This window comes from Rhinoderma darwinii, chromosome 9 (genome assembly GCF_050947455.1).
Source record: "Rhinoderma darwinii isolate aRhiDar2 chromosome 9, aRhiDar2.hap1, whole genome shotgun sequence".
NCBI lineage: Eukaryota > Metazoa > Chordata > Amphibia > Anura > Rhinodermatidae > Rhinoderma > Rhinoderma darwinii.
In genome coordinates this window covers 45897442-45923497 of record NC_134695.1, presented here as the reverse complement: position 1 = coordinate 45923497, position 26056 = coordinate 45897442, and the positions used below count along the sequence as shown (strand labels likewise).

Here is a 26056-nt window from a genome sequence, read left to right as displayed (position 1 = left end):
AACTCAGGACATTAAACTTGGAAACATCGATTTCCATTTTAAACGCATCACAGCGCTGGATCCTATCTTCGTTTCCTTGTTTCCTATTTGTAACCCGTGTGCCGACACGAGGAACCGGGCGCTATCAACGACACACAGGTGTGTGTCAGGTGAGCTGGAGGATTTCTCCACATGTTTTCTTTGGAAACATCTACCCACCTTGATTCAACCAGATCCCCTTGACTCGTTGGTTATATTAGACTGTCTCGACACTGAAATTAATATGGATCTTTGCCCGTTCGCTGGATTTTATGTTTTTCTTGGATGCTTTATGAATCTTTTGTATTTGTATTTTATTTACTTTGTTGGTATAAAATAAAAATTCTTGAATTGGACAAAAACACACTTTCAAAATAATTTGTTTTTGTCTCTCCATATTTTAAGAGCCATAACTTTTTTTTTCGTCGATGCAGCTGTATGAAGGCTTTTTTTTGCAGGACGACTTATAATTTTTTTTTTAGAAAAAGTCGCATGTACTCAAGTGATACCAATAAAAAGTAAGTCAGGATTCACAGAATTATTTTTTTTACAGCATTCGCCAAGCAGGTTAAACAATGTAATAACTGTACAGTTGGGGTGGTTACGGCTGCAGCGATACCAAATATGTGTAAAGTTTCTACTTTTTTTTAAATAAATAAAGCATTTTGTAAGTGGGGAAAAAAAAAGTGAGTTTTTCACTTTTTTTATTAACTTTATTAAAAACTTATTTTTATTTTTTTACTAGTCCCACTAGGGAACTTCAATATGCAATTATCCAATCGCTTTTACAATACACTGCAATACTTCTGTATTGCGGTGTATTACTGCCTGTCCGTGTAAAACTGACAAGCATCTGCTAGGCCATGCCTCTGGTATAACCCCTTCACGACTGCCATATGGCTACATAGTGCAGTTAGCACTTGTATAGACGTCGACAGCCTGGAATGGGTTTAATGAGTGCAGAAGCTGCTTCAGCATGAGCAGCTCTGCACTAACGTGTCAGCTTTCTTTACAAGTGCCGACACCTCTAACTTAGGCCTCGTTTACACGAGCGTGATATACGTGCGTGCGACGCGTGTGCTTTTCACGCGTGTCGTACGCACCTATATTAGTCTATGGGGGCATGCAGACAGTTCGTGAGTTTTCCTCAGCGTGAGTCCGTAGAAAAAAAAACTCACGACATGTCCTATCTTTGTGCGCTGTTCGCGCATCACGCACCCATTGAAGTCAATAGGTGCGTGAAAACCACGCATGGCGCACGGAAGCTCCACCACGTGCTTTTCTGTTTACAAACATCCAAACGGAGTGTCATAGTGATGGCGGCTGCGCGAAAATCACGCAGCCGCGCATCATACACTGATGACACACGGAGCTGTTACGTGCCTTAGTTTCATAAAACACGTGTATTTTTTATGAAACTAAAAAGTTACAAGTGCAGCACTGCTCACAATGAAGCAGTCTGCACTTATCTTTCTCCCTGTGTGTCGGCACCTCCCCTCTTCTTCCTTGTCTGCAGAAGTCAAGAGATAACGGAGCCAGCATGCTGCTATCTGGGCAGATCGCTATATATCTACACACACACAGATAAATATATAAAAAAAATTACAAGTGTTTTTTTTCACATTTTTAGTGATTTGTCTGCTCATAATAAAAATTTAAAATCATGAAATTAAACTAATCTAGAAAATTAAAACCTCATAAGTCTTGTCAAAAAAACAAAGTAAAAATAGTTTGAATATTCAAAGCAGTTGCAAAGATATTATCGTTTAAAGAAGTGCACATCAGAAATGGAAAATTTGATCTGGACACAGGAGCATCAACGACCCTTGATCATGAAAGGGTTAATGAACATGTAAAGGCCCCTCTAAAACTTAAACTGACCATACACCAAATAAAGTTGGCAGGATTGGCTAATGATCTAATGTTCTAATGTGTATGGGGGAAGCCCAACAGTCCCCCAATGTCTGCCAAAGGATTTGTTGGATTTTAAAATCTAGGTTGACAAAACAGAGTCATTTGCAGAGAAGGATCTGGGTGTACTTGTAGATAATAGGCTAAATAGCAGCATGCAATGTCAATCAGCTGCATCTAAAGCAAATAGGATACGGTCGTGTATTAGAGTCTTGGACTCGTCGGACAGGGACATAATATTACCACTTTAAAAAGCAATAGTGCGGGCTCATCTGGAATATACGTTCATAGAAAAAAGGATGCCCTGGAATTGGAAAAGAGACAAAAAAGAGCTGCAAAACTGATAAGGGGCCTAGACAATCTTAGTTATACGGAAGGATTAAAATAATGGCATTTATTAGTCTTGAGAAGAGTGGTCTAATGGGACGACATGATAAATCTATACAAGTATATTAATGGCCCACATCAAAAATATGGTGAAAAGCTGTTCCATGTAAAATTCCCTATAGAAAAAAGGGGCACTCCCTCCATCTGGAGAAATAAAAAGATTAAATCTCCAAATGCATCAAGCCTTCTGCGAATCTGTGGAATAGTTGCCTCAGCCTTAGCAGAAAAAGTAGATGGTTCCAAGGCAGGCTTAGAGGTTTCCTTAGATCAAAATAACAAACACATATGTAAATGTACAGAATTATTTGAATGCTGATCCAGTCTGATCGCCAGATGAGATCAGGAAGGAAATGTTTCCCTTTCAGTGTAAATGGGCCCATGACTTATTGGTTTTATTTTTGCTTTCCCCTGGATCAATAGGGGGAAACAAAGTTATACAATTTACCCTACCCCTTACCTTCACCCATCTCCTAGTTGAACTTGATAGACATGTCTTTTTTCAATCGTACTATAACTATGAAATAAACATTTAATTTTATTTTAAAAAATGTATACAAGATTCCCTTACCTATGTTATATGTACAGATTTCATTGTAATATGTGCTGTGGATGGTCTGTGGTTATCCTTGGCATCGCATGTTTTGTTTTATAAAACGTGAAAATTATAAAATAAAAAAAATAAAAAGTATATCAATAATTGAATCCAAAAATAAAAACCATACTATACATACACTATTTATAATTCACACACATAAGCCGTGGACTCTCACACAGTTACACAAATGAACGATTCAATCACGGTTTTATTTTTGCATTTTTAAATACTGTATGTTGTTCAGGAATTAGTATTTTAATAAATGAAATTAAAACAAAAAGATCACTTTATCTGTAACACAAGTTTAAAGTGAATGCCCACTATTGAACACCATTTTTTATTTTCTATTCAAAATAAATCCAAAATTCTGTGCGGATTAATTTATTAATATATCTTTACAGCCAGAATTGTATCATTTATCTATAGGTCTATGCAGGGAATTGGATCACTGACCATTGTAAAGACATATTATGAAATTAATCCGAATGAGATTTTATTCTTACTGGTGTTCTAAAATTCTTCCAAATGTTGATACAATAACTACTTGAGATGAATGTCAGAAAACAAGAGAGGTAAGGATATCTGTATTTTGCAGTAGCTATGTGCAAGGCTTTGTTCACACAGTGCAGTTTTTAATTTTGTATTAAATTAAAAAATAATAAAAAAAAAAGACATCATACTTTAAAAAAAAAAAAAAATGCCACCAAAACTGCTCTCTGTGTACAAGGCTTTACGTAGAGGCTATATGTCATCTTGAGGCCCTATTGGTTAGGTGCCTTCCTGGAGACATTTTAAAGACCTTGAACAGCAAAAAATTTTTAGAATACAACTATTAATAAAAGAAAAAAAATTAACAGAATTCTTAGTTGTAATGGAAGCACTTTCTGTATATTACAGAGAACTGTGCATTATATAAAATCCTTTTTTCTGGTTTGTAAACACAGCCCCTTTTAGTAAATTGTTCTCTCCCCATCTGCGTTGGAGGCTCCATTCGGGGCCTCCGTTGCAGATCCGGCCGTAAAATCCTGCAATATTGTCTCCAGTAAAACCACAGACCCCCCCCGACGGAACCCAATAAAGTCAATGGGTTCCCGTAAGGCACCGGTTATCTCTTTTGTTCAACGGAACCGGCGCTTCCAGTATTTTCGTTATTCTGCTCCTCTGACGCAGAACAACGGAAAACCGAACGAAGGTATGTCCCTTCGCTATTATCTCGCCTAAAGCTTTGACCTAGTTATATACAATACAAAATAATTTTTGTCACTCCTCCATATACATGCACAGACATAAGAGAGGCACTGAATACAGATAAGTCCTATATAAAAGTATTTACATATATACATCAATATATAACGAAAATATACTACATATATTATATAGTCAGATTGCTAACGGCCCTGCCTGTAGTCATAATCCAGGATCACAGTGCATACTGCCAGCACAGCTTGAGTGGCAGCAGCAGCAACTGCCATGCACCACGATGGGGTCTGCCAGGTCCTTCCTTAGGGTATCTAGCTTCCTTGCTTCAAATACATCCTTCTCATCTCGAAGCTTTTTGTTCATGTCTCTAGAAAATACAATTAATTTCACAGCTGCATGACTTCAGAGTTATAATTCAACATTGCCATGTTTACACCGAAGGCACAGGATGGCATCACTACCATACAAGACGAGAACACCACTGCGGTGGGGACCTAAGTAGTGGTGGGCTTAAACCCAAACTTAGAAATGCGCACACACTCTCCTGCAACTTTTTGCACTATGAAGATCCATCCCTTGCCTGCCAGGATAGCTCTGAAATCACAGGGCTCAAATAGTCATTCAGAGGCCAGCCAAATCACCTAACATTTGTTTCGCTACTCCTGGGCACATGGCATCGACTCCGTTTTTTTCCTGCATAGCTATCTGGCTTCCCAGTGTGATCACAGGCAATGCAGAAAAATCTTAAATTTCTCAATATGACAGTATTCCGGACATACCAATAATCAGTACATCCAGTATTTCCACTGCTGTACAGAACAGATTTCAGCTATTTTTAGTAGCACAATGGAAAGTAATGTGCTTTGGACAGATTGCTTACTATAGACAGTCTACCTCTCTAAATACTCTTTTAGGTCCTGGGAGGATGATTTTTCACCATTTTGCTTCTGCTCTTGAAGCTCTCACAATGAAGAACTCTGCAGGCAGAGCAGTTACTTCAGGTCCCAGTCTGTACAGATCAGTCAGGGCGCCAGAGAGCGGATGCGCTATAGGTGGTGCCAACAAGGTAAAAGCACTGAAGGTGGCACCAGTAAGGTAATGTGCTGCAGGCAGCGCCAACAAGGTCATGTTCTATAAAGGGACATGAGGGTATTCTGGCTACAGGTGGAATCACACAGTGTGTGTGATATAGAACTATATTGTAACGTCTTTTAAGTCCATGCTAAGCAGGCTACTGGCTGCCTGCCAACATTTGACTTCTATGTTTAGTGTTGCAATACAATACAATCTGATCTCTGTAACGGATTGCGGCCATGTGTCATTATGTAACTATAACATGGTACCATCTGCTTTACATCTCCGACATAGACACCCGGGGCCAGTTGACCGGTAACAGTTTGTTTTTTTGCAAAATATCTGTAAAAGGGTTGGTGAGCCTGAATGTTACCTGAGAAGCTCCAGTTGTCGGAGAAGGCTCTGCTTCTCTTTCTGCATATTTCTGGACACTTTGAACACATCCCTATAAAGAAACCAACAAGAGGTGGATCAGATCATGGATATTGTTTACATTTCACTCTATCATTTCTGATATAATAAAGTACTTAATACACATTATCTACAGTCAACAATTGTGGTTCCCCAACCCTTGTGTTACATGCATTGTAGGACGATAAAACAGGTGGATTGTAGGTGTAGATCAAGACTCAATCTGACTGACATGTTGGACTGACTTGTGTGTCATCGTTGTCATATTTAAGACGGTAATAACAAGTGACAGATCGGCACCAATGGGCATTTGCCACTATTGTCATCACATCATCAATAGTCACAGACTTATACAGAGATCTCTATAAACTATAATCGCATTTTGTCAGTATAATGTATGGCACTGTCACCCAGAAAGCTATTCTCCGAACAATAAGTCTTTTATTGGTCCGCTTAACCGTGAATAGTTACAGCCGCAATACTACTGAAAGATGGACACTGGTGGCAACATAATACATAGTTTTGTTTCTATAAGCGAGGTTGCAGACAATAGGAAATATGGGGAGAGCATATCTAAAAATCACTTTTGTAATTCGATTTTGTTAAGTGTTGAAGTTTCAATAAAAATCTAATGTTTAAAAAAAAAGTTGCACTGTATAGCTTCTATGTATCACAGTACATATAGTAGTAGGCTGCAGAATGACGTTCACAGCCAAATTTTTCAGAGAGCTAGTCTGACGGTTTTAATAAAATCTAATTACAAACGCGATTTTTAGGTAAAAATAGATGCATTTAATTAAAAGTACAAAGCCCCCAAAAGGTGTGCATAGCCTTTAAATGGTCCCTTACTTTTCAACAAACTTTGCATAAATTAAATAGTACAAGCCAATATAAGAAACTTTGTAATATATCTTATTACCGAATAATGCCACTTTTCCTACTTCGACTACTTTGCTTCCCTCTAACTGTTCACTTACTGAATTTACTGCTAAATCCGTCTGCTGAAGATAAGACGGACTATCAGCTTATCAGCTCATTGTGGGGGGGGGGTCAGGTTTCAGCTGCCCATAGAAGTCTATGGAGAAGGGAGGGGGAGAAGGAAGCAGGAGCGGAGGGAGAGAAAGATAAAGAGAGACACAAAGATGCAGGAGCTTCTAGTAAGTGTTCTACCTCACCCCAGTGCTGGGTTCACAGCTACACAGCTGAGTACTGCTGCATGATATCCTCCAAGTTGCTGCAGTATCTATCTATCTATCTATCTATATGATGGATATAAATAGTAGTGTAGGATTCTCCTCTTCTGCGTGTGAAGTGTTTAGAAGACATGATAGTTAGTTTGAGAAAACTGAGAATTAGAGAAAAGGCCTGCAGAGGGAAAAAAAACTGCTAAAAAAAAATGCCATATACAAGTAATTAAATGGCCAAAAATAGTGTTATTCCTCACGTGTACACACATGATACCTTATGCTGACAAGTTACCTGAAAGGTTAGGTACGCTTTAAAGGGGTAGTCCCAGAATCATAAATGATCACCTAGCTACAGTATAGTCATTTTCTGATGGGGACCCCCACCGATAGGGAGAACGGGTTTTTGAACCCATCGTTCCTCCTCACTGCTCGATCGCAGTGAGGACATTGAATAGAGCAGTAAAATTACAGCACAGTTTTTGCCGCTTTTCAGCACCCAAAAGCATTCGGCTTGTTTTTTTCTACTTCCCATTGATTTCAATGGGAATTTTCGGGCAGATTTTACACCTAGATAGGCCAGGATGCTTTATACAGCACCGCCAATTCCCATTTTCCTCAATAGGAGGCAAAATAGAGGCATTTTTCACAAAAAAAAAAAAACCTTCGGAATCAGGGTGCAAAAACGCTGTGTGAACATAGCCTTACACCACACATTTGCAATAGAGGTTTACGAATTCTTTACACGACAAATTATGTTGCTTTAAAAACGGATTGAGTGTCCGACCGTATATATTTGTCAAAATCCTGTTATCCGTAAATATCGTCTTATCTGACGGCATACTATGGCCCCGTTCTTAGTATATTTCAACCTATTGGGTAGAACTTGCCTCTTCTTACGGTCCAGCTCCTCCTGCTCCTGTTTGCGTAGTCTCAGTAGATGCGTCTGAGCTTTTTCCAAATCTGTCTTGGTCTTTTCTAGTTGCTCATTGAGATCCTCATTTAGCTGTTTCAAGCGATCGTTTTGAACTCGAGTCTCAAGTTGCTCACTATTTAGGGAATGCAGCTGCTGCTCGAGCTGTTGTAAGGAAAATGGGACAAAGTTCAGTAGCAGATAGAATATTGATTCTGGAATTGTAGGACCAAACAAAAATATGTAAAACATCACAAAAAGTCCACAGTATCATCAGCCACTAGGAAACCAAGTAAATGGAGGGAAAAAAGTAGTACAATAAAGAAGATCAACTAGATCAACTACCTAAATTCTAACACTTTACATGTCCCAGATGACAATGACATCACACCGTCCGCTACATATGGATATCCTAAGGACGGATTTATTTTGTTTTGTCAGAAATCAAAGTATAAGGCTGCGGCTAGATGAAGTATTTACACATACATTGCTGTTATATTGCAGCATTGCATTCTGTCATTGGAAATACATTATGACGCCCCTAGTGGTGTAACAACCTTCGACAAGAATAAGGGCCAGCACTGAAGTGCTTCCTTTGGACACGGACGGTGGCCACCTACAGACACCAATAAGGAAACTCACTGCATGCAGATTTTCGCCAGAATTATATAATTTATCAAATCAGACACACATCTCTGAATTTAATTAGTACAGAAATTTAGACTATAAAATGAAATGGTCAACATTAACTTTAATAAAGGGCTAGTACTTAGAATGGCCCCCAATGAGAGCTTCACCAAGTCTACTCAAAGTTTCGCTATGAGGCCCCACGATTTGTGTTATTGCTATTGGCAAATCAAAGAATGATTGGAAGGGAATGACTAAAGATATAGCTTCTGGGTCACAATGCAGAATCTGTATAAGCCCCCCAGAAAACGTACGGACCCTTTTTTTAAATTCGGTCATTGTTTTTGCTCTCTCGATTTCTTATGGTAGAACATTCCAAAGTTTGTCTACACTTAGGATATGTTCAGCTGTAAACGTCCCGAAAAATCCAAACATCTGCCCATTGATTTCAATGTGAAATACAGCGTTCTGTTCCGATTGGGCGATTTTTACGCCCCGTTTTCAAAAACGGCACGTAAAAAGACGCCTGCGAAAAAGTGCATGTCACTTCTTGGGACGTTTTTGGAGCAGTTTTTCATGGACTCTACAGAAAAACAACTCCAAAAACGTCCGATAAAAACGCCACGAAAAACGCGACTGATTAAAAAAAGTCTTAAAATCAGGAGCGGTTTTCCCTTGAAATCAGCTCTGTATTTTCAGACATTTTTTATTTTGCGTGTGAACATACCCTTACTGTAAAGAAACCTTTCCTTTATCAATGATGGAACCACCTTTTTTGCAAACACATATGGGGTCTTCTAATCTGTTGCCTAGTTCTTAAAATGTGCCAATTTTGTGTTTTGACCTTGAATATATTTATACATGCGAATAAGATTACCACCAAGCAGTAGCGTAGCTAGCGGGGTGGTAGGGGGTGCGGTGGCCCCCGGGCCCACTGAGATGGTGGGGCCCAGGGCCAGTCCCCCAGCGGTAGTGTGTTTCTGGTTTCAACTGTGTCTGCGTCCACAGGACGCAGGTACAGTTGAATCAAATGCTGGGGCAAGGAGCTGATGGCTCCTTACTCCAGCATTCACTACGTAATGCCAGCTGTGAGTGGCTCGACACAGACAGGCGCGATGTAGTGACGAATCGCGCCTGTCTGCGCAGAGCCACACGCTGCACAGAGCGGAGGAGCAGACTGACCTCCTCCACATGTCGTGAGAATGGGGATAGGTAAATTTTTATTTATTTTTTATTAGTCAATATGAGGCATTATACTGTGTGGTGGCAGCTAAGGGGGCGGCATTATACTGTATGGGGCAGCTATGGGGGCATTATTATGAATAGTATTTGGCGGCTTACCGCTCTTCATGGGCGCTCATGAAGAGCGGTAAGCCGCCAAATACTATGCATAGCAGCGCTACAACGCATTATAGATACGCATCAATCGAGTCCCCAGTACGGCTCGGTGCCCGACGAAGGTCTAACGACCGAAACGTCGACGTCGCACATGTAGCCTCTGGCATCCATCCTGAGAATCCAATAAATATAATTTTTGAAACACAAGCAAGGTGTGCCGACTAAAATTCTTAACCTACATCCGGGTTGGGACCCTACCTCGAGCACCCAAGGAAACCGGTGCTATCTGAACACAACCATAACTGTATGTGGGCAGCTATGGGGCGTTATACTGTATGTGGGCAGCTATGGGGCGTTATACTGTATGTGGGCGGCACTATATGGGCATTATACTGTGTAGGGACAGCTATAGGGGCATTATACTGTATGGAGGGCATTATTCTGTGTGGGGAGGCAATATAGGGGCATTATACTATGTGGGGGGGCACTAAGAGGTCATTATTATACTATGTGGGGACAGCTATGGGAGCATTAATCTGTGTGGGGGCAACCATAGGGGCATTATCCTGTGGGGGCAGCTATAGGGGCATTATACTATGTGGGGGCCACTAAGGGGTCATTATATTGTGTGCAGGGCCCACTGGTTTGGGGCCAACTCAGATTTGTTTCGCTTTCCCTGTGCTAAACCCCTAACTATGCCTCTGCCTCCAAAGCGTCTTTTTTGAAGCGAAGCCCAATGCCCCTGCCTTCTGTTATAATTGTATTTGCTTTAGCAGCTACTGCTAGGTATTGGGTACTGTGGCGTAACCAGTATACCAAAGTCCTTTCTCCTGCTCTGTTATACCCAGTTGTATTTTTTTTAATGCATACACAATACTATAACTATGGCCTAGGTTAATTGCTTTAAATTTATCAACATTATATTACATCTGTCATTTGCCTGCCCAAGTAATATAATTGATGTAGCATGCATGCTGCAGTGCGTCCACAACACTATTTGCACCTATTCTCAACATGTCAAATTTGCATGTTTAGCTTACACTCCTGAATCTACCACAACAAAGAAACAGATATCCGCATTAATAGACTCATATCCAAATAGGAGCGTAACGATCGCTGTCACAGAGTTTGCAATTTACGGCTAGAGGGGAAGGGGGACTGCCAGTGGCTCGGATCCTTGGGCAAGCGCTGCGGACTATGGTGGAACAGAGAGCCATTGGCGCTTTGCCCTGTCACGTACTCTAGTAAGCCACAAGCGGTTTTAATCCTGTGGCCAAATAGAGGTTGGGAGGATTCAGAGAATGTCCGCATCCTGTAGCAGGCAGCCCGATGACATCACTGTATCATGTCGCCTTTGCTGGACTGTGTGGAGCAGGCTGCAGCAAGAGGACCAAGTCGCTCGTTGTGGGAAGAGGTTTAGGTGAGTTTTATTATTTTCATTAGTATGAAGGGGTAGTAATAATAGGGGGGCACCTAACTACTATTAGGGCACAAAGGGAGACCCAACTACTATAAATGAGCATAAAAGAGGACTACTACTATGTGGGGGCACAAAAAAGGACTACTACTGTGTGGGGGCACATAGGGGGACATTACTACTACTTGGCAGCACATAGAGAGGCATTACTGTGTAAGGAGCACAAAGGGGGCCCTATTACTGTTTGGAGGCACAATTACAGTGTGGAACACAAAAAGAGGGTACTAATAACGTGGGGGGCATTATTACGGTCTGGGGCACTATGGATGGCAATTTTTTGTAGAGATCATGAAAAAGTGGGAAGGGTGCTGGAAAAGAGAGGAGCCAAAGAGGTTTGTTTTGAAGATTCCACAGACATGAGTCATGGCTGGAAGAAGTTGTCATGGAGGTCTGGGTCGGATAAGGAAGAAAAGGGCAAATTAGTCCAATCAGAGAAGACTCCCGCTGTTAATCACTGGATGTAACTGTACTGTATTCACTTGTATGTTCTGCAGAGCGCCTGTGTAGAACCGGTATCTACCACAATATGGTCACTGTATGGTGGATATATTGGCCTTAATATACTGGGTTTTATTCAGTATTAGTATGGTGATCTTTGTATCTTGCAAAGTGGATAGTGGTATTATTCGGTAACTATGTGACTATTATTTAGAGCAGGGGTCTGAAAGTCGGCCGGGTAAATTGGCCGCACATGGAAAAAAATTGAAGTTGGCGGGCTGCATAACTTTTACATTTGATACAATACAAAATTGTTAATCAATTAGTTATTGGAGCTACTATAACAATACTACATTACTAGAACAATACTACATTACTATAATAATAGAGTTAGATTTAAACTTAACGCAAATGTGCGAATTTACTCCACGTGCTTATTTTAACAATCCAGCTTTCCAGTTTAAGTATTGCTAAATGCACTCTGGCTGCTCAGTTGGCAGCGTTTGGCAGACAGAAGAATATGAAGATTGGGGAGCCCCTTTTTGGATAGTGCCACAGTGCCCCCTGTGGATAATGCCACAGTGCCCTCTGCTGGAGAAGCCCCTGACACCACTATCCATAGACAGTGACATCAGGGGATCCTCCTGGACCGGAATGTGATGTCAGGGGCAACCCCAGAGCCGGAGTTCCAGAGCAGAGCACTAGTATAGGCTCCGCTCCGGAACTCTAGGGAAGCCCCTGACATCACTGTCCATATATGGACAGTGATGTCAGGGGCAACCCCAGAGTCGGAGTCCCGGGCAGAGCGCTAGTATAATTTCTGCTCTGGTACCCTGGCTCTGGGGAAGCAACTGACATCACTGTCCATATATGGACAGTGACGTCAGGGGATTAGTCATTCGCCGGTGCACTCCTCCTTCAGCCTGTTCTCTCCTATACAGTCAGGAATTTATGAGGTCATTAGTATTTCCTGTAAAGGTGGGTTCTTATCAGCTGCCTATATTCCAGCTGTCCATTTTAAAGACTCAGTGTTATATCTGTCCTCATAGTAAAAGCAAACCAAATAACCCCACGTGTTTCAGCATGATCAGCGTATTTTCCACTGTGATATCAGTTTACTTTCTTGGAAGTTGTATCTAAAGATAAGTTCAAATTAAAAAAGTATTTCATCTTTCAAAGTTAAGTTTTTTCCGTATAGTCTATTCCTCCCAAATATTTTTCTCGATGTTACTAATTTGGAGAGATCTTGAGGGTTCTCTTGACTTGCTTCCCCTGTGGCATTACAACCTAAGGCCACTTTCACTTTTTGGCCAGTATGTTGCATCATTTGGAAGCCCAAACCAGGAATGGGTCCAAAACTTTGCATTATATATATTTTATTTTTTTTCCACTCCTGGTTTTGGCTTCCAAACACTGATACAAAACACTAGCATGTTAAAGTGGCCTAAGGGTCAGCTTACTCACCAGAATAATAATCGCCCCCTCTACAAATTCCCATAATATCTAGCAGAAGGACCACATGGATCATTTATTTAGTCAGAGGTAAGAACAGAGAACCCCCAGCAAGTCGGAAGAACCGCTAAGATCTTCACTTCATGAGTCCACAGGTAAGTAAGACTTTTGGGAGTGTGAGATTGACAAGTCTAGCAAAAAAAATAAAAATCTGTTGTCCAGATTTTCACTATACCACTATGCATTAATGTTTCAATGTGGGTGAGCTGATAAAGTTTATGGACACTATGTCCAACAAGAAAGAGAAGATTCAGGGGTGTTCTTCATATTCTCTGGATATCTTGTTTCAACACGAATACAAACATTACATCATGGATGACTGATACAAACAAACAGTGATGTTTTAAGACCGTGAGGATCCCACAGAGTTGACGTCTCATTGTTATTGTGGACAAATGCCAACAACCAGTTCACTTGCCCTCTATGCCTATATATACACCATTCCACAGGTAGTAAAGCCAGCATTATTTAAGCTGTCCCAAGCACCATTACCATTTTACATAATATGCATTGTATACAAAAATTCAATACTTAATAATAAAGGTATAACCCCGGCAATTCATTCTGTGGGAGAACATCCTGATGTTTACACCACAAGCCCATTCTCAGGGTCGTTGGGATGTCACAGGCTACACCGCCATCAATTTCTGCTTTATGACATATCCTATCTACTTCACAAAAAAAAATTATTGGGTATTGTAATTCTTAAAGGGTAACTAAACTTTCAGAAAACTTTGACATCTCATAGTGACATGTCAGAAGATTTGATCGGTGGGGGTCTGAACACTGAAACCCCAATGATCGCTAAAACAAAGCAGCAGAAGTGCTCAGGTAAGCGCTAAGCCGCTTTGTTTCTGATCAGCTTTTCTCACTCTAGCACTTTAGGTGCTTCGTTTTAGCGATCAGTGGGGGTCTCAGTACCTCGACCCCCCCCCCCTAATCAAAACTTCTGACATGTCAAATGTTTTCTGAAAGTTTAGTTACCCTTTAAGAATTCCTTCATACTCCATAATGAGTCAGAGAAAAATGTCCGTCAGTGCCTTCTATGCTTCTAATCATATCTAGTTAGATACAAATTAATTTTTATACATGGCAGTTTTGAAAAAAACAAAAAGGATTTTTTATATATTTTTTTTATTTGGGTGGTGGGGGCTTCCTGCAACACAGTTAACATTTACATTGGTCTGACTTGTGGAGTGTGAATTTGAGATATTGCTTTCATTATCCATTTTTGGCCGTAAGAAATGTCAACATCATGGGGTAAGCTCTGTTTTGATGTGTAACCAAGAGAATGGCTTAATGAAACAGACCCACAGTCAGACGTCCTTAGTATACGCTGTCAGCACGCACATTTGAGACTTGTACTGTATATGTTTGTAGAGTTACCACAGCAAGATACCCATTGTGTGAAACTTGCAAATGAGTTTTCCATGAGAACAGGCATACAATCACGTATAGTAAACACACTAAAAGAAGGTGTAATATGTGCCCAGCTGAAGGGAATCTGTAAAGTACTTGACGGAAAATTATTTGCCGATGGAGGGTAAAAGCGCATAAACAACCAATAAAGCACATAATCACTTACAACTAATAGCAGATTCTATATGACACATAGCTGTACAGACAACACCTATTGAAATACCAGGTTATCTAATAAAAACTAAAACAATATTAATTAAAATGTGCATTATATTGCTTGGTTGTAATGCTAATTATTCAGGGCTGGAAGAAATTATTTACAAGTAACGTTCCCTCGAAATGGGGTAATCTAGAAAATGTTAAATGACAACATTCATTTAGCATTTTCCACAATTAACTTTTATGGCAAGTCAACGAGACAGGTCATAAAAGTGTGATCAGTGGAAATTCGACGGGGGAAATTCGAAAGGGGACTAAAAAAAGTAAAGCATACTTTTTCCATATCTCCCCATGTAGCGTGAGCTCACCCAAGTAGGTGACCAGGATATCCCCCCCCACTCAACCCTGGCGGTCACAAATATATATATATATATATATATATATATATATATATATATATATATTTATTTGGAATGTGCTCTGCCGTTACAAGGAATAATGGATAACTTTGTGTGAAAGAGTGCTCTGTACCTGTCTCTGTCGGAGTGCAATGCCCTCGAGCTCTTGTTCTTTTCTCACCAGCTCGCTCTGAAGATTTGTGCCTCTGTCCTGCTGTCTCATGGAGTCCTACACAATGGGGCAAGACATGTCAAAAACCTCAATGAAATCAAATCATAATCACCACAATAGATGTGTCTCTAAGCCTGGTAACATAAGGGTATGTGCACATACACTAATTACGTCCGTAATTGACGGACGTATTTCGGCCGCAAGTCCCGGACTGAACATTTTTAATACACTGCTGCATTTTTGACCAGGCATCAGTATGTGCCTGTTTTTTTGGGGTTTTTTTTCTATCGGTATACCCATAGGCATTATTCAACAGAGGTGGTTCTCAGGAGATATAGAAAAAGTGATGTAGTTGTGCAAACAAGCACATGATTGTATTGCTGGTGGACTTTCAGCGTAGCCTCCATGGTTATTGGTTGGGAGGATGTAGGAAATTCCCACCATGGGAGACATATTTTAGCAGAAAGAACCTGCCTCCCAGCTGCTGAATGTAGGTATAAACAAAGTGCCTCTTTGCCATTTACCTGACATGAGCCAACTGCAAATTAAACCACATCTGAAAGATGTCCTTAAAGGGTTAAAGCATCGGGTTTGGACGTACACCAGCAGCCGGAAACGATGGGATGCCGTTTGCTCACAGTACATTTTGAACCACAACATACATTTTGTAAACATAAAAGTATAAATGCAATTATTAACAGCATACGACAAAATACAGAATACATTGCTGTAAGAGATAATGTTTCTGTGATTCATAAATTATTGTGATCTACAAAATTCCGTGTCACAAAACGACAAAAGTAAATTCTGTATAGCAATATTTCATTTTGTGTATAAAAGGGCTATTCTGTATCACAAAATATATTTCTATGACAAACTATATTTGCAGAAGAAAATGCTATTTTGGGTCACAGAATTATATTTGGTTTCCCAAAATGTCAATCTATATTAGAGGACGCGGTGTTGAGACACAAATTTGTATTCTATGTAAAACGGATCATCAAGTTGACAAAAGGGTATGTGGTGCCACAAGATAATGTCACAGAACATAAATGTCAAATAATTCAGCGAAACAAATTATTTATTGACTCAAATTATAGAAATCATGATTACTTTTCCATAGCCCTTGAAATTCAATCCCTGTGCTTATAAGAGAGGAAAAGTGTGAAAGTGAATGTGAGTCCTCTGCCGTTGTCCTGTCATGTATGTCTCTCTGCCACTCTTATATGTCTGTGTCACTATATATTGTCCATTCTCTGATGGCTCTACCATGTGTTGTGGTGGCTCTGCACATTGTAACAGCAAGAGCCTGGTTGGCAGGAACATGTGCCCTCCATTTGCCAAGCAGAACAAAAAGTGCCTGGTCACCTAGCACCAAGAGAAACACTAAGGAACCTGGGACCAAAAGTGTTTGTTGGAAAAAACTAGTGTGAAGCATATAAAGAAGGAGGATCCAATGTAGACAGTGAGGTTCCTATAATATACTATTTTAGAGCAACTAAAAAGGTAAGGTGTCACCAGGACGGACCCTTTAAGTAAAAGCTTCTATTAGATATTCTTTAGGGATTAGATCAGCGGATGTAGGGGGTCTGTCCGGGTGACCGCTTCCATTTTAAGCAAGTAAGAAGAGATGCTGGGTGTGCACACTTCTTCTTGTAGACAGACAGACTTCTGTTAAAAACTCAATGTATGGCAATCTGAAGCTAAAAAAAATTCCAGAATTCTGTAGTATTACGTGAAGTGTCACTGCTGCAGGAGAATAGATCACATAGCGGGTTTCATTGAGGAATCATTTACATGGAGCCCCACATGTGGTGAGATTTGCAAAAAAACTAAACTCCATAAAAAAAAAAAAAAAAGCAAACTCTACCCACGACATCTTTACTAGAGTCACCCCCTCCTCTTTCTACCATGTCCTCTTGCTTTAACAGTCGACATTGGAGAAGACCCTGAGCCCAGCCATTTAAACCCTTAGGTTACATTCAGACGAGCGTGTCCGATTTACTCGCGTAAAGAATGTAGCGTTTTTTCTACATTTCTTGTCCGTGTGCCATCAGTGTGCGTTGCGTATGGCATCAGTGTGCTTTGCGTGTGGTATGCGTTTTTCACCTCCGTTCAAGCACTTTTTTCTCCTCTGCATTTCTTTGTAACGGATGTTGTCCGTGTGCCGTCTGTGGTTTTCACGCACCCATAGACTTCAATCGGCGACTAGGTGTGCAAAAACGCACCAATATAGGACATGCAGTGAGTTTCACAGAACGGACACTCGCTGCGTGAAAACTCGCGCACGTCTGAATAGCCCCATTCAAATGAAAGAGTCAGTGTGCTATTCGTTATTTCAACGGACAGCACAAGGATGAGTAACGTGCTCGTCTGAATGAGCCCTTAGATGCCGCGATCAATACGGATTGCAGCACTTATAGGATCTAAAAACAAGGAATGGGATGACATTTATTTTTCATTACAATTAAATGAAACACAAATTTTTCCCTCCTTACCAATGGTCCTTGTAAGGGGGTGGACAGGTACAAATTGCGGATTAAGTACGGTTTATAGTACAATTCCCAAGTCTTACGTGTCACTAAAATAAGTTTCTGTGGCACATAAATAAGATTTCCTTTTTATGGCACAATAGTAATACACTGCTGTACTTGTGAGCAGGGCCGCCATCAGGGGGGTATTAGGGGTACTGATGTGAGGGGCCCGGCCAAACCTAATTGAAAGGGGGGGCCCGGCAACTGCCGCGACTTGCCTTTGGTACATACAATTGATGCAGTATGCGGTTACATGTTCACTTCAATGAAAACTGACTGAATAAAACCTCTTGAGTCTGTAATGGTTTACTTTGGGTAACAGATGAATTATCGGGGCCATGTTGTGGGCTGAGCCTCAGCTTCTCATAGTAAATGGTCACATTCGGCCCAGTTCTTACCTTTCTGAGAAGTCGTTCTCTCTCAATTTTAATCTGTTGCTCCATCTCTTCATATAGACACCTCACCTCTCGGCCGTGATCAGTATCTTTCCTACGGTATACAGAATTACAGAGACATCATTAACTATATGCAATAGTGGAATTATGGTTCATCGTCTATCACAAGAACACCAAATGGTCGACAAATACAATCCTACTGGAATATGAAACACCAATGGATAACAGCAAACCTGGATGGATAAAATAAAATAAAAATTATACAACCTTCACTTTAGTCTAACTGTATAAATGTTTTTTTTGTATAAGACTTTATTTAGACCTCTCCCGGTGACTTTCGACTCCTGATGAACAGTCTTTGAAGGAGTTTTGCTGGCCCTTTCTGAGGCCCAGGAGGTGTTCCCTTTTTACGGGATACAAGTTTAGGCTTGAGGTTGCATAGGCTTAAGGGTAAACCTATTCTTCATTGTTTCTGTATAATCTTTTACCAGTCGAATAACGGCCTGATGGATAATTGGATGATTGCATCAGGAACAAAAGGATCTCTCTCCCTGGTTAACCCTAAAATAGCCATATAATTCACCCTAAAAAAACAGGGTAACCAACCTGACAAGGGTGACCCTACACTGGAGCCCTGGGTTATTAGGGCGTGATTTAGGACATACAGGTTTAGGGATCCAAAGTCTATTTCCACTAATAAGAGTGGTTATGTAATTTTTGGAGGGCAAATTCTAGGGCTGATTAAGCTGGAGGGCAAATTCTAGAGCTAAATAAAGTTAACCAGGGAAAGCCACCAAATTCCTGATGCCCACACATTTTCCAATTATCCATCAGACCAATATACCAATGCTGTGCAGGCAAGTTATGACCCATTTTCTCTTCTAGATTTCCTCAAAACCGTTTCATGAACTTGCAGAAAGTCTTGCCTGCTAACAAATAGGTCAAGGTTTCAAATTTTCTAGGTTTAGGATCTCTTTAATGGTCTCTATTGACCAAACATAACTTCGAGATAACAACCCAATACAAATTTGTTCCATAAACCAGTGCGACATAATTACAGAGCTTCTATAAATCAGTAGATCCATACCACCCAAACGTCCCAGATTCAGCGTGACAGTCCTGGATTCCGGGCGGTGACCTCAGGATGCAGATACAGTTGAACCCAATGTTGAAGCAGGGAACCATCAGCTCCCTGCTTCAGAATTAGCTCCTCCGCTCCCGTTGGACTCCCCGGGCACAGCGCTACTTTAATCGCTGTGCTCAGGGAAGCCCTTGACTTCACTGTCCATATATGGACAGTGATGTCAGTGGCTATTGATTAAGCCGAATCCCCGTTGCCGACGATCTGGCCTGGGATTCCGCTACTAGAGGTAACCCCTGAGATTACTGTCCATATATGGACATTGATGTCAGGGGCTCCTCATGGAGCGAATCCCCAGCCAGAGTCGGCAATGGGGATTCCGCTCAAGGAATGGCCACTGACATCACTGTCCATATATAGACTGACATCAGGGCTTCCCACTAGGAGCAGAATCCCCGGCCTATTCTCTGGCTGGGGAATCCGCTACTAGAGGGAGTCCCAATGGCGCCATTTTCAAGGGGGGGTTTGGCACTATCAACATGGACAGTATGGCACTATATAGTGGCACCATCTACAAGGGCACTGGCACTTTATGTGGGCACTCGCACTAGGTGCAGCTATGGGGGCATTATACTGTATGGGGCATCTGTGTGGGCATTATATTGTATGGGAAAGCTATAGGGCAGTATGCTGTATGGGGCATCTATGGGGCATTATGCTGTATGGGGGGACTTTGGGCATTATACTGCATGGGGGCATCTGTGTGGAGATTATACTGTATGAGGGCATCTGTGTGGAGATTATACTGCATGGGAGAAACTGTATGGGCATTATACTGTATGGGGACATCTGTGTTGGCTTTATACTGTATGGGTGCATCTATGGGTGCATTATACTGTATGGTGGCAGGTATGGGGGCATTTTACTTTGTGGGGGCATCTGTTAGGCATTATACGTGTGGGAGGCATTATGGGAGCATGATACGGTGTGGGCTGACTATGGGCGTGTATGGGAGGGGATTGGGTGGGATTAGAGGTGTGGCTTAAAATAAACATTGCTGGGACGCGCCGATTGTCCCTCTTTGTAATACTTGAAAGTTGGGAGGTATGAGTAAATCATAGGTCAAAATAGCTTGTAATATAATTATTCTACACATCAAAAACAGTGCAATGTAGCTTTTAATAACTCAAAATAAGTTTTTGTAAAATAATTATGAGCCGCTATCCATAAAAATCCCATTGTAGACATCATAACAGTCTAAATAACCCCACCATTTGATCTGTAAAGTGAACAGATAAGGAGGAGTAGATTTGGGGAAATACACACCTTTTTAAAGCTTGTTCCAGAGTCTCTTTTTCATGACGCACGTCCCGGATGTAAGAGGAAACGCGGAAGAGAAACTCCTCAAAGTTTGAAAGCAACTCGGGACGCTCCTTGCGTAGACGGTTCCATAGATCCCGTATCTCTCTGTGTCTTAGGAATACAATGTACAATTTAATAAGCTAGAAAGTGAGGAAGCGCATAAACATTACATACATAAGGTGGGTGAAACTAGCCTAAGGAAAATTGGGAGGATGACTGACAGTGGATCTCGCCAAAAACACTTGGCATGTATACAAGCGGTCATAAATATTCAGCTTCTGTTCACTTGAGTTGTTCTGCTCCTTGACTCTCACTTTGATTTAATGCTACATTCAGACCTTTTCAGTGTAATTGATACAATGCATTTTACGGAGAATATAATTAACTATATGATGATACAGCACATACAACATGTGCTAATATAAACTCACAATCAAGATCCACATTAGCTCAGGAAAAAGTCGATAATGCTGGAAATGTGTGACTATAGTGACAATTAGGGATGCACGATGCATTGAAACTTCGATACTGTGCATCCCCTAACGGTTCGATACCGTTATTTCATGTATTTCGATACTAAGCTGTGCGGCCGCACAGCTAATATAGTAATACGTGGATGTATGAGAGCGGGGCTGCGGCTGTGTAATACAGCCATTGCCCTGCTCCTGAGTCCTGGCAAGTGCACGCCGTCAGGATGGTGTGATGCGGCCGGCGTTGCACTAATGAGCGGCGGCACTGAAAACCAAACATACAAAACACTGCGCACTACAAAACACCGCCATGTTCTGTCTTCAGTGCCTGAACCGCCGCTCCTTAGTGCAGCGCTGGCCGCTTCGCCTCATGCTGACCGCGCGCGCACCTAATGTCAGGAGCGGGGCAATGGCTGTATTACACAGCTGCAGCCCCGCTGTATAACGGCGGAGATCAGAGAAACCTCTCATCTCCGCCGCTAATCTCCTGAATGCTGCATTCAGGGGAAAACGACAAGGGGGGGGGATGCCCCTTGGATTGCATCACAGAGAATCCCTGTGATGCCATTGAGGGACATGCCATATATGGCCAGACAGCCCAGGGTCCATTGAAGGACTCCAGGGCGGTCTTACCATATTGCCTGTTAGGGCATACTTAGGCATGTCCTAACAACTGCCTGTGTACTGTCAGTATATAGATATATGCCAGTACATTAAAGTTTAAAAGTAAAAACAAAGTCATGTTAAATTTAAAAAAAATACACACATTCGGTATTGGCGCGGCCGTAATAACCTGCACAACAATTGTTTTGCGTCATTTATGATGTGTACGCTGTAAAAAAATTAAATAAAAACTGCTTTCACTTATTAATGTAAGGCACGAGGTGTGATGAATTTAACCTCCATGTGCCTCACATTAGTAGTACTTAACCCCATCATGTAGCTCACACATTAAACCATGACTGAGCAACATGATCGGGTTAATTACTATTAATGTGAGGCACATTCAAAAGTCATCACACCTCACATCAGAAAATGGAAGAACTTTTTTTTTTTCTTACTGTTGGCAAAGTATTGTTTTTGTATCGAAATCGCAATACTACACAAAGTATCGGTATCGATGTCCAAATCCTGGTATCATGACATCCCTAGTGACAATAGGGATTTACCATTCCCCCCTTGTCAAAGGATGTTTCTTTACACACACCAACACAGTCCAATCTTTGCTGACCATGTCATTAAATCCAGCAACAAGTTAACATGTGTTCTTCAAATTCTTCCAACCTCCATGGGTACCATAGAAAATGCTCGGTCATTATCAGACAGTGTTAGAGGGTGTAGGAACAAAACTCCACTGGCAAGGGGAATGGCGACACCCAGTCGTCTATTTACTCATACATTTCCAGACAGAAAAACAAAAGAACAGCCAAATGCAGAGTCCTAAGAAAAGAGGCTTCAAAATTATAAATTTCATGGGAAATACAAATATTTACTAAAATAGACATGTCAGGAAAGGTGATACAGTAGGTCCTCTTTCAGTGTATCACAGGTACCTTAGATAGCTTTTAATATAAATATAAAAGTTATTTAAAAAAAAAAAAAAAAAAGTCCCCTTGGCATTTCCCACTGCCTTAAAAAACAAAAAAAAACTAAAAGGGATTTGATAGCATGAAGAAAATTATCTTAAAAGGTCTAATTTTTGAGGTGCTATGTAAAAAATGACTAATGCAAGGTAACCTACTCTTGGAAGACATGAGTTGCCCCCAGTTGCTCTATGGTGGCATAGAACAGCATTTCCTCTGTATCATCATCTTCATCATCTGACCATCCAGATTCGAATGTTTCCTCCATTATTGGCCTTTCACCATCTTCCTTGCCATTTGCCATATTAACCCCTAGTAACTTACCTAAAAAAGACATATATGCATGTTTAAACGGAAAATAGTAGAATTTATTTATATTATAAAGTCCAAAAATCATAGGCAAAAACCTATTGCTTATATGCTTGTGTGGCTTACAGTGCACCGACACCACTTACTTTTACCCCTTGTCTACCCAACATCCTAAAAGATAATCCTGATACACAGGACCACTCCGTCCATGAGGTGAGAGGAGTTTCTCACCCCAGGTGGCAGCCTGCTGTTTCTCTGAGGAGGCGGCGGCGCAACGGAACCAGCCGCCCCCACCCCCTCCTGCACTATAATTGTATCTGCGTCTATAGGACGCGGATACAATTCCATGCATAAGCGCTGAATGGCAGGGCATGTTGAACGACGCAAGTGGTGCGATGACATAACGTCGCTTGCGTCTTTCAGCCCTAGTAGACCTGCTCAGAAGAGAGCAGGCCTGCTTTGCAAGAGGATGGCGCGGGAACGGGATCAGGTGAGTATATAAAGATTTTTTTCTCTTTTAAGAGTGAGTGGCTATATGTGGGGACACCATCTACAGGGGGGGCTATATGTGGGGACACCATCTACAGGGGGGGCTATATGTGGGCCACTGTCTACAGGGGGATATATGGGAACCACTATATATGTGGGGGGCACTCTACAGGGGGCAGTGTGTCTGTGGGACACAGTGCATGGTGCTATTATAATCAGGGATACAGTATATGGCACTATTAGAATTAGAGGTACAGTGCATAAGGCTATTATATTTAGGGTCGTAGTGTGTGGCACCATGAGAATTTTATTTTCATTTAGAGGTGCAGAAATGTTGAAAAGTGAGAAGCTGAAGAAATCTGAGCGTCAAACTGCAGAAATGGGCTGTGGCCGGGAGAAGTCATCATAGAGGTCTGGACCAGGTGGAGAAAAAGAAAAATGAACAACTAGAATCTGTCAGTCACTTAATGTAAAAGTTTATTCTGCCTCTAATAAGCACTGTAGTCACTGTATGATCTGCAGGGAGATGATGGCTGGTATGATTTTTTTTTAGAGAAACTGCAACTCCCAGCATATCCTTACCATTATTTGGTCCCTGCTGGGATCTGTAGTTTTACGCCGTACGAAGCTATAAGGCAGGGGTTGCACTAAATTGAGCTATATTTGTGCTGGTGCTGTATTTATGTACTGAGCTTGGTTCTGGTGTTGTATTTATGTAGCGAACTTGATTTTGGAGCCATATACATGTACTGAGCTTTATTCTGGTGCCGTATACATGTACCGAGCTTGGTGCTGGTGTTGTATATACGTACTGATATATATATATATATATATATATATTGAGCTTAGTTCATGTACTAAATATATATATATATATATATATATATATATATATATATATATATATATATATGAATGAGATTGGTTCTGTAGCTGTAATTATATAGCATAAATGTATAACAAATATGCAGGAATTGTTTTCAATTCATTGTATACTTAATAGGAACCGGTCAGGTAGTTTTAACCCCTTGAACCACCACCATGCAGTAATACATGACCTGACAATATTTCCAAACATTCTCTTGTATGTTCTTTTTTCAGATGCAGCAAGATCATTAAAATCTATTTTCAAAACTGCGCACACAATATGCTACTCAATAAAGGGTCATGGGGCGGTGCCGCTATCCTGAAGAGTCACATAGTCCTGCCTCCAAACCCACCTTTCCATGCTTGATTGACATCCCCTGGCTGCTATACATCTCTAGAAGCCTCCTCTAACTTTCTCGGATGCGCCATTGCGTTGTACTACTTGGGCACGTACCGTGCAGCGTTGTGACTTCTGCCCGGCTTCATTGCTGCGCAGCGCATGCCAGGGGAGTACAAGGCAACGGCGCATCTGCAAGAGTTGGAGGAGGCTGCTAGTGGCGTAGAACAGCCAGGAGATGTCAATCAAGACCTGGGTGCGCCATTTTAATTTTCGCCTCAGGCAGCAGAAAAGCTAGAATCGATTCTGCTGCTGCACACTGCTGGCACTATTGTGTAGGGGGAGCATTCTGCAAGAATTTCTGTGTACTGGGGGCTCTGTTGCCTATTATGGCACTACTAATGGAGGTATTCTGATGGCGTGGTCATTGGGAGCTCTCATAGTGCAGCATAGTGCCATTGTTTATTTGCACATCATGGCAATGCATGGTGGCATTGGTTAGGTGCACGGTATGGCAGCATTATTTATACACACTGTATAGGAACATTATTTATTCACTATATATTGGGGCACTGATTGTATCACGTTCATGTGCATCTATTTGCAGTTTTAAGTACACCACATATTCATAACAAAACCTGTGAACCCCAACTTGACCAAATCCTGTGCACAAACGGCCAAATCTTAAGATTTACATTTTTCTGCACTTTCAGGTAACTAGATGCTGGATTAAAGGAATTTTACTGTATCTTGAATTATGTAATAACTTCCTTTCTTGGTTACAGATCGCACTTGATTTGCAGCAACCTCAGGTTCCAGGGCACGGATCCCATAGGTATACTTAGGCTTTCCATCTAACCATCTGTGGCTTTTCTTATTATATATGACCTGCACACAATGTAAAATGAAGTATACATTTGATAAGTTCGTCAAGCTTGATGTCTCTGCCGTTTTAGGTTACATGTTAATCTATGAACCTCCAAGGTATTAGGGCCTGGTTGTATTTAGTACCGATGTCACTAATCGTGGTCAGAATATTTTATGGTCGATATAGGTGTCATTTATTTAATCATCAACTTTTGAGTTTGAAAGTAGAACCAAATATGAAACACCTTTTTAGCGACTATTTATAGTGAGGTAAAACAATAGAATTATAAAAATGAACAGAACTTTACCAAGGCCCATGCTGAACTCCACAGGAGTGAGGTAGCCATTATTGTTCTGGTCTAGGCTGTCAAATACAGCTTCCAATTGTTCTGGTGTGAGAGGAAGCTCATTCTGTAGCCGCTAAAAAAAAAGAAGAAAACAAAATGACAAAACAGTTACAAGTCAGCACAGTGATTCCATTACAGAGGCAACCCGCGCAAAATTGCTCTTTGGTAGACAGGACCTCCTG

General features: G+C 41.1%; 1 protein-coding gene across 1 annotated transcript in view; it reads right to left on the bottom strand.

The window, feature by feature from the left end:
* Positions 1-3154: 3154 nt before the first annotated feature.
* The window catches only part of CRACR2B (calcium release activated channel regulator 2B), a 58154-nt gene continuing 35252 nt past the window's right edge, over positions 3155-26056 (bottom strand). Inside the window, exons 3-10 of the mRNA XM_075836953.1 lie at positions 25836-25947; positions 22817-22982; positions 20570-20716; positions 18166-18256; positions 15195-15290; positions 7671-7858; positions 5559-5630; positions 3155-4478 (exon numbers count right to left, since the gene is read on the bottom strand). Coding sequence (XP_075693068.1) covers positions 4319-4478; positions 5559-5630; positions 7671-7858; positions 15195-15290; positions 18166-18256; positions 20570-20716; positions 22817-22982; positions 25836-25947 — 1032 coding nt within the window. The 3' untranslated portion in view covers positions 3155-4318. The remainder of the gene's footprint in view (positions 4479-5558; positions 5631-7670; positions 7859-15194; positions 15291-18165; positions 18257-20569; positions 20717-22816; positions 22983-25835; positions 25948-26056) is intronic.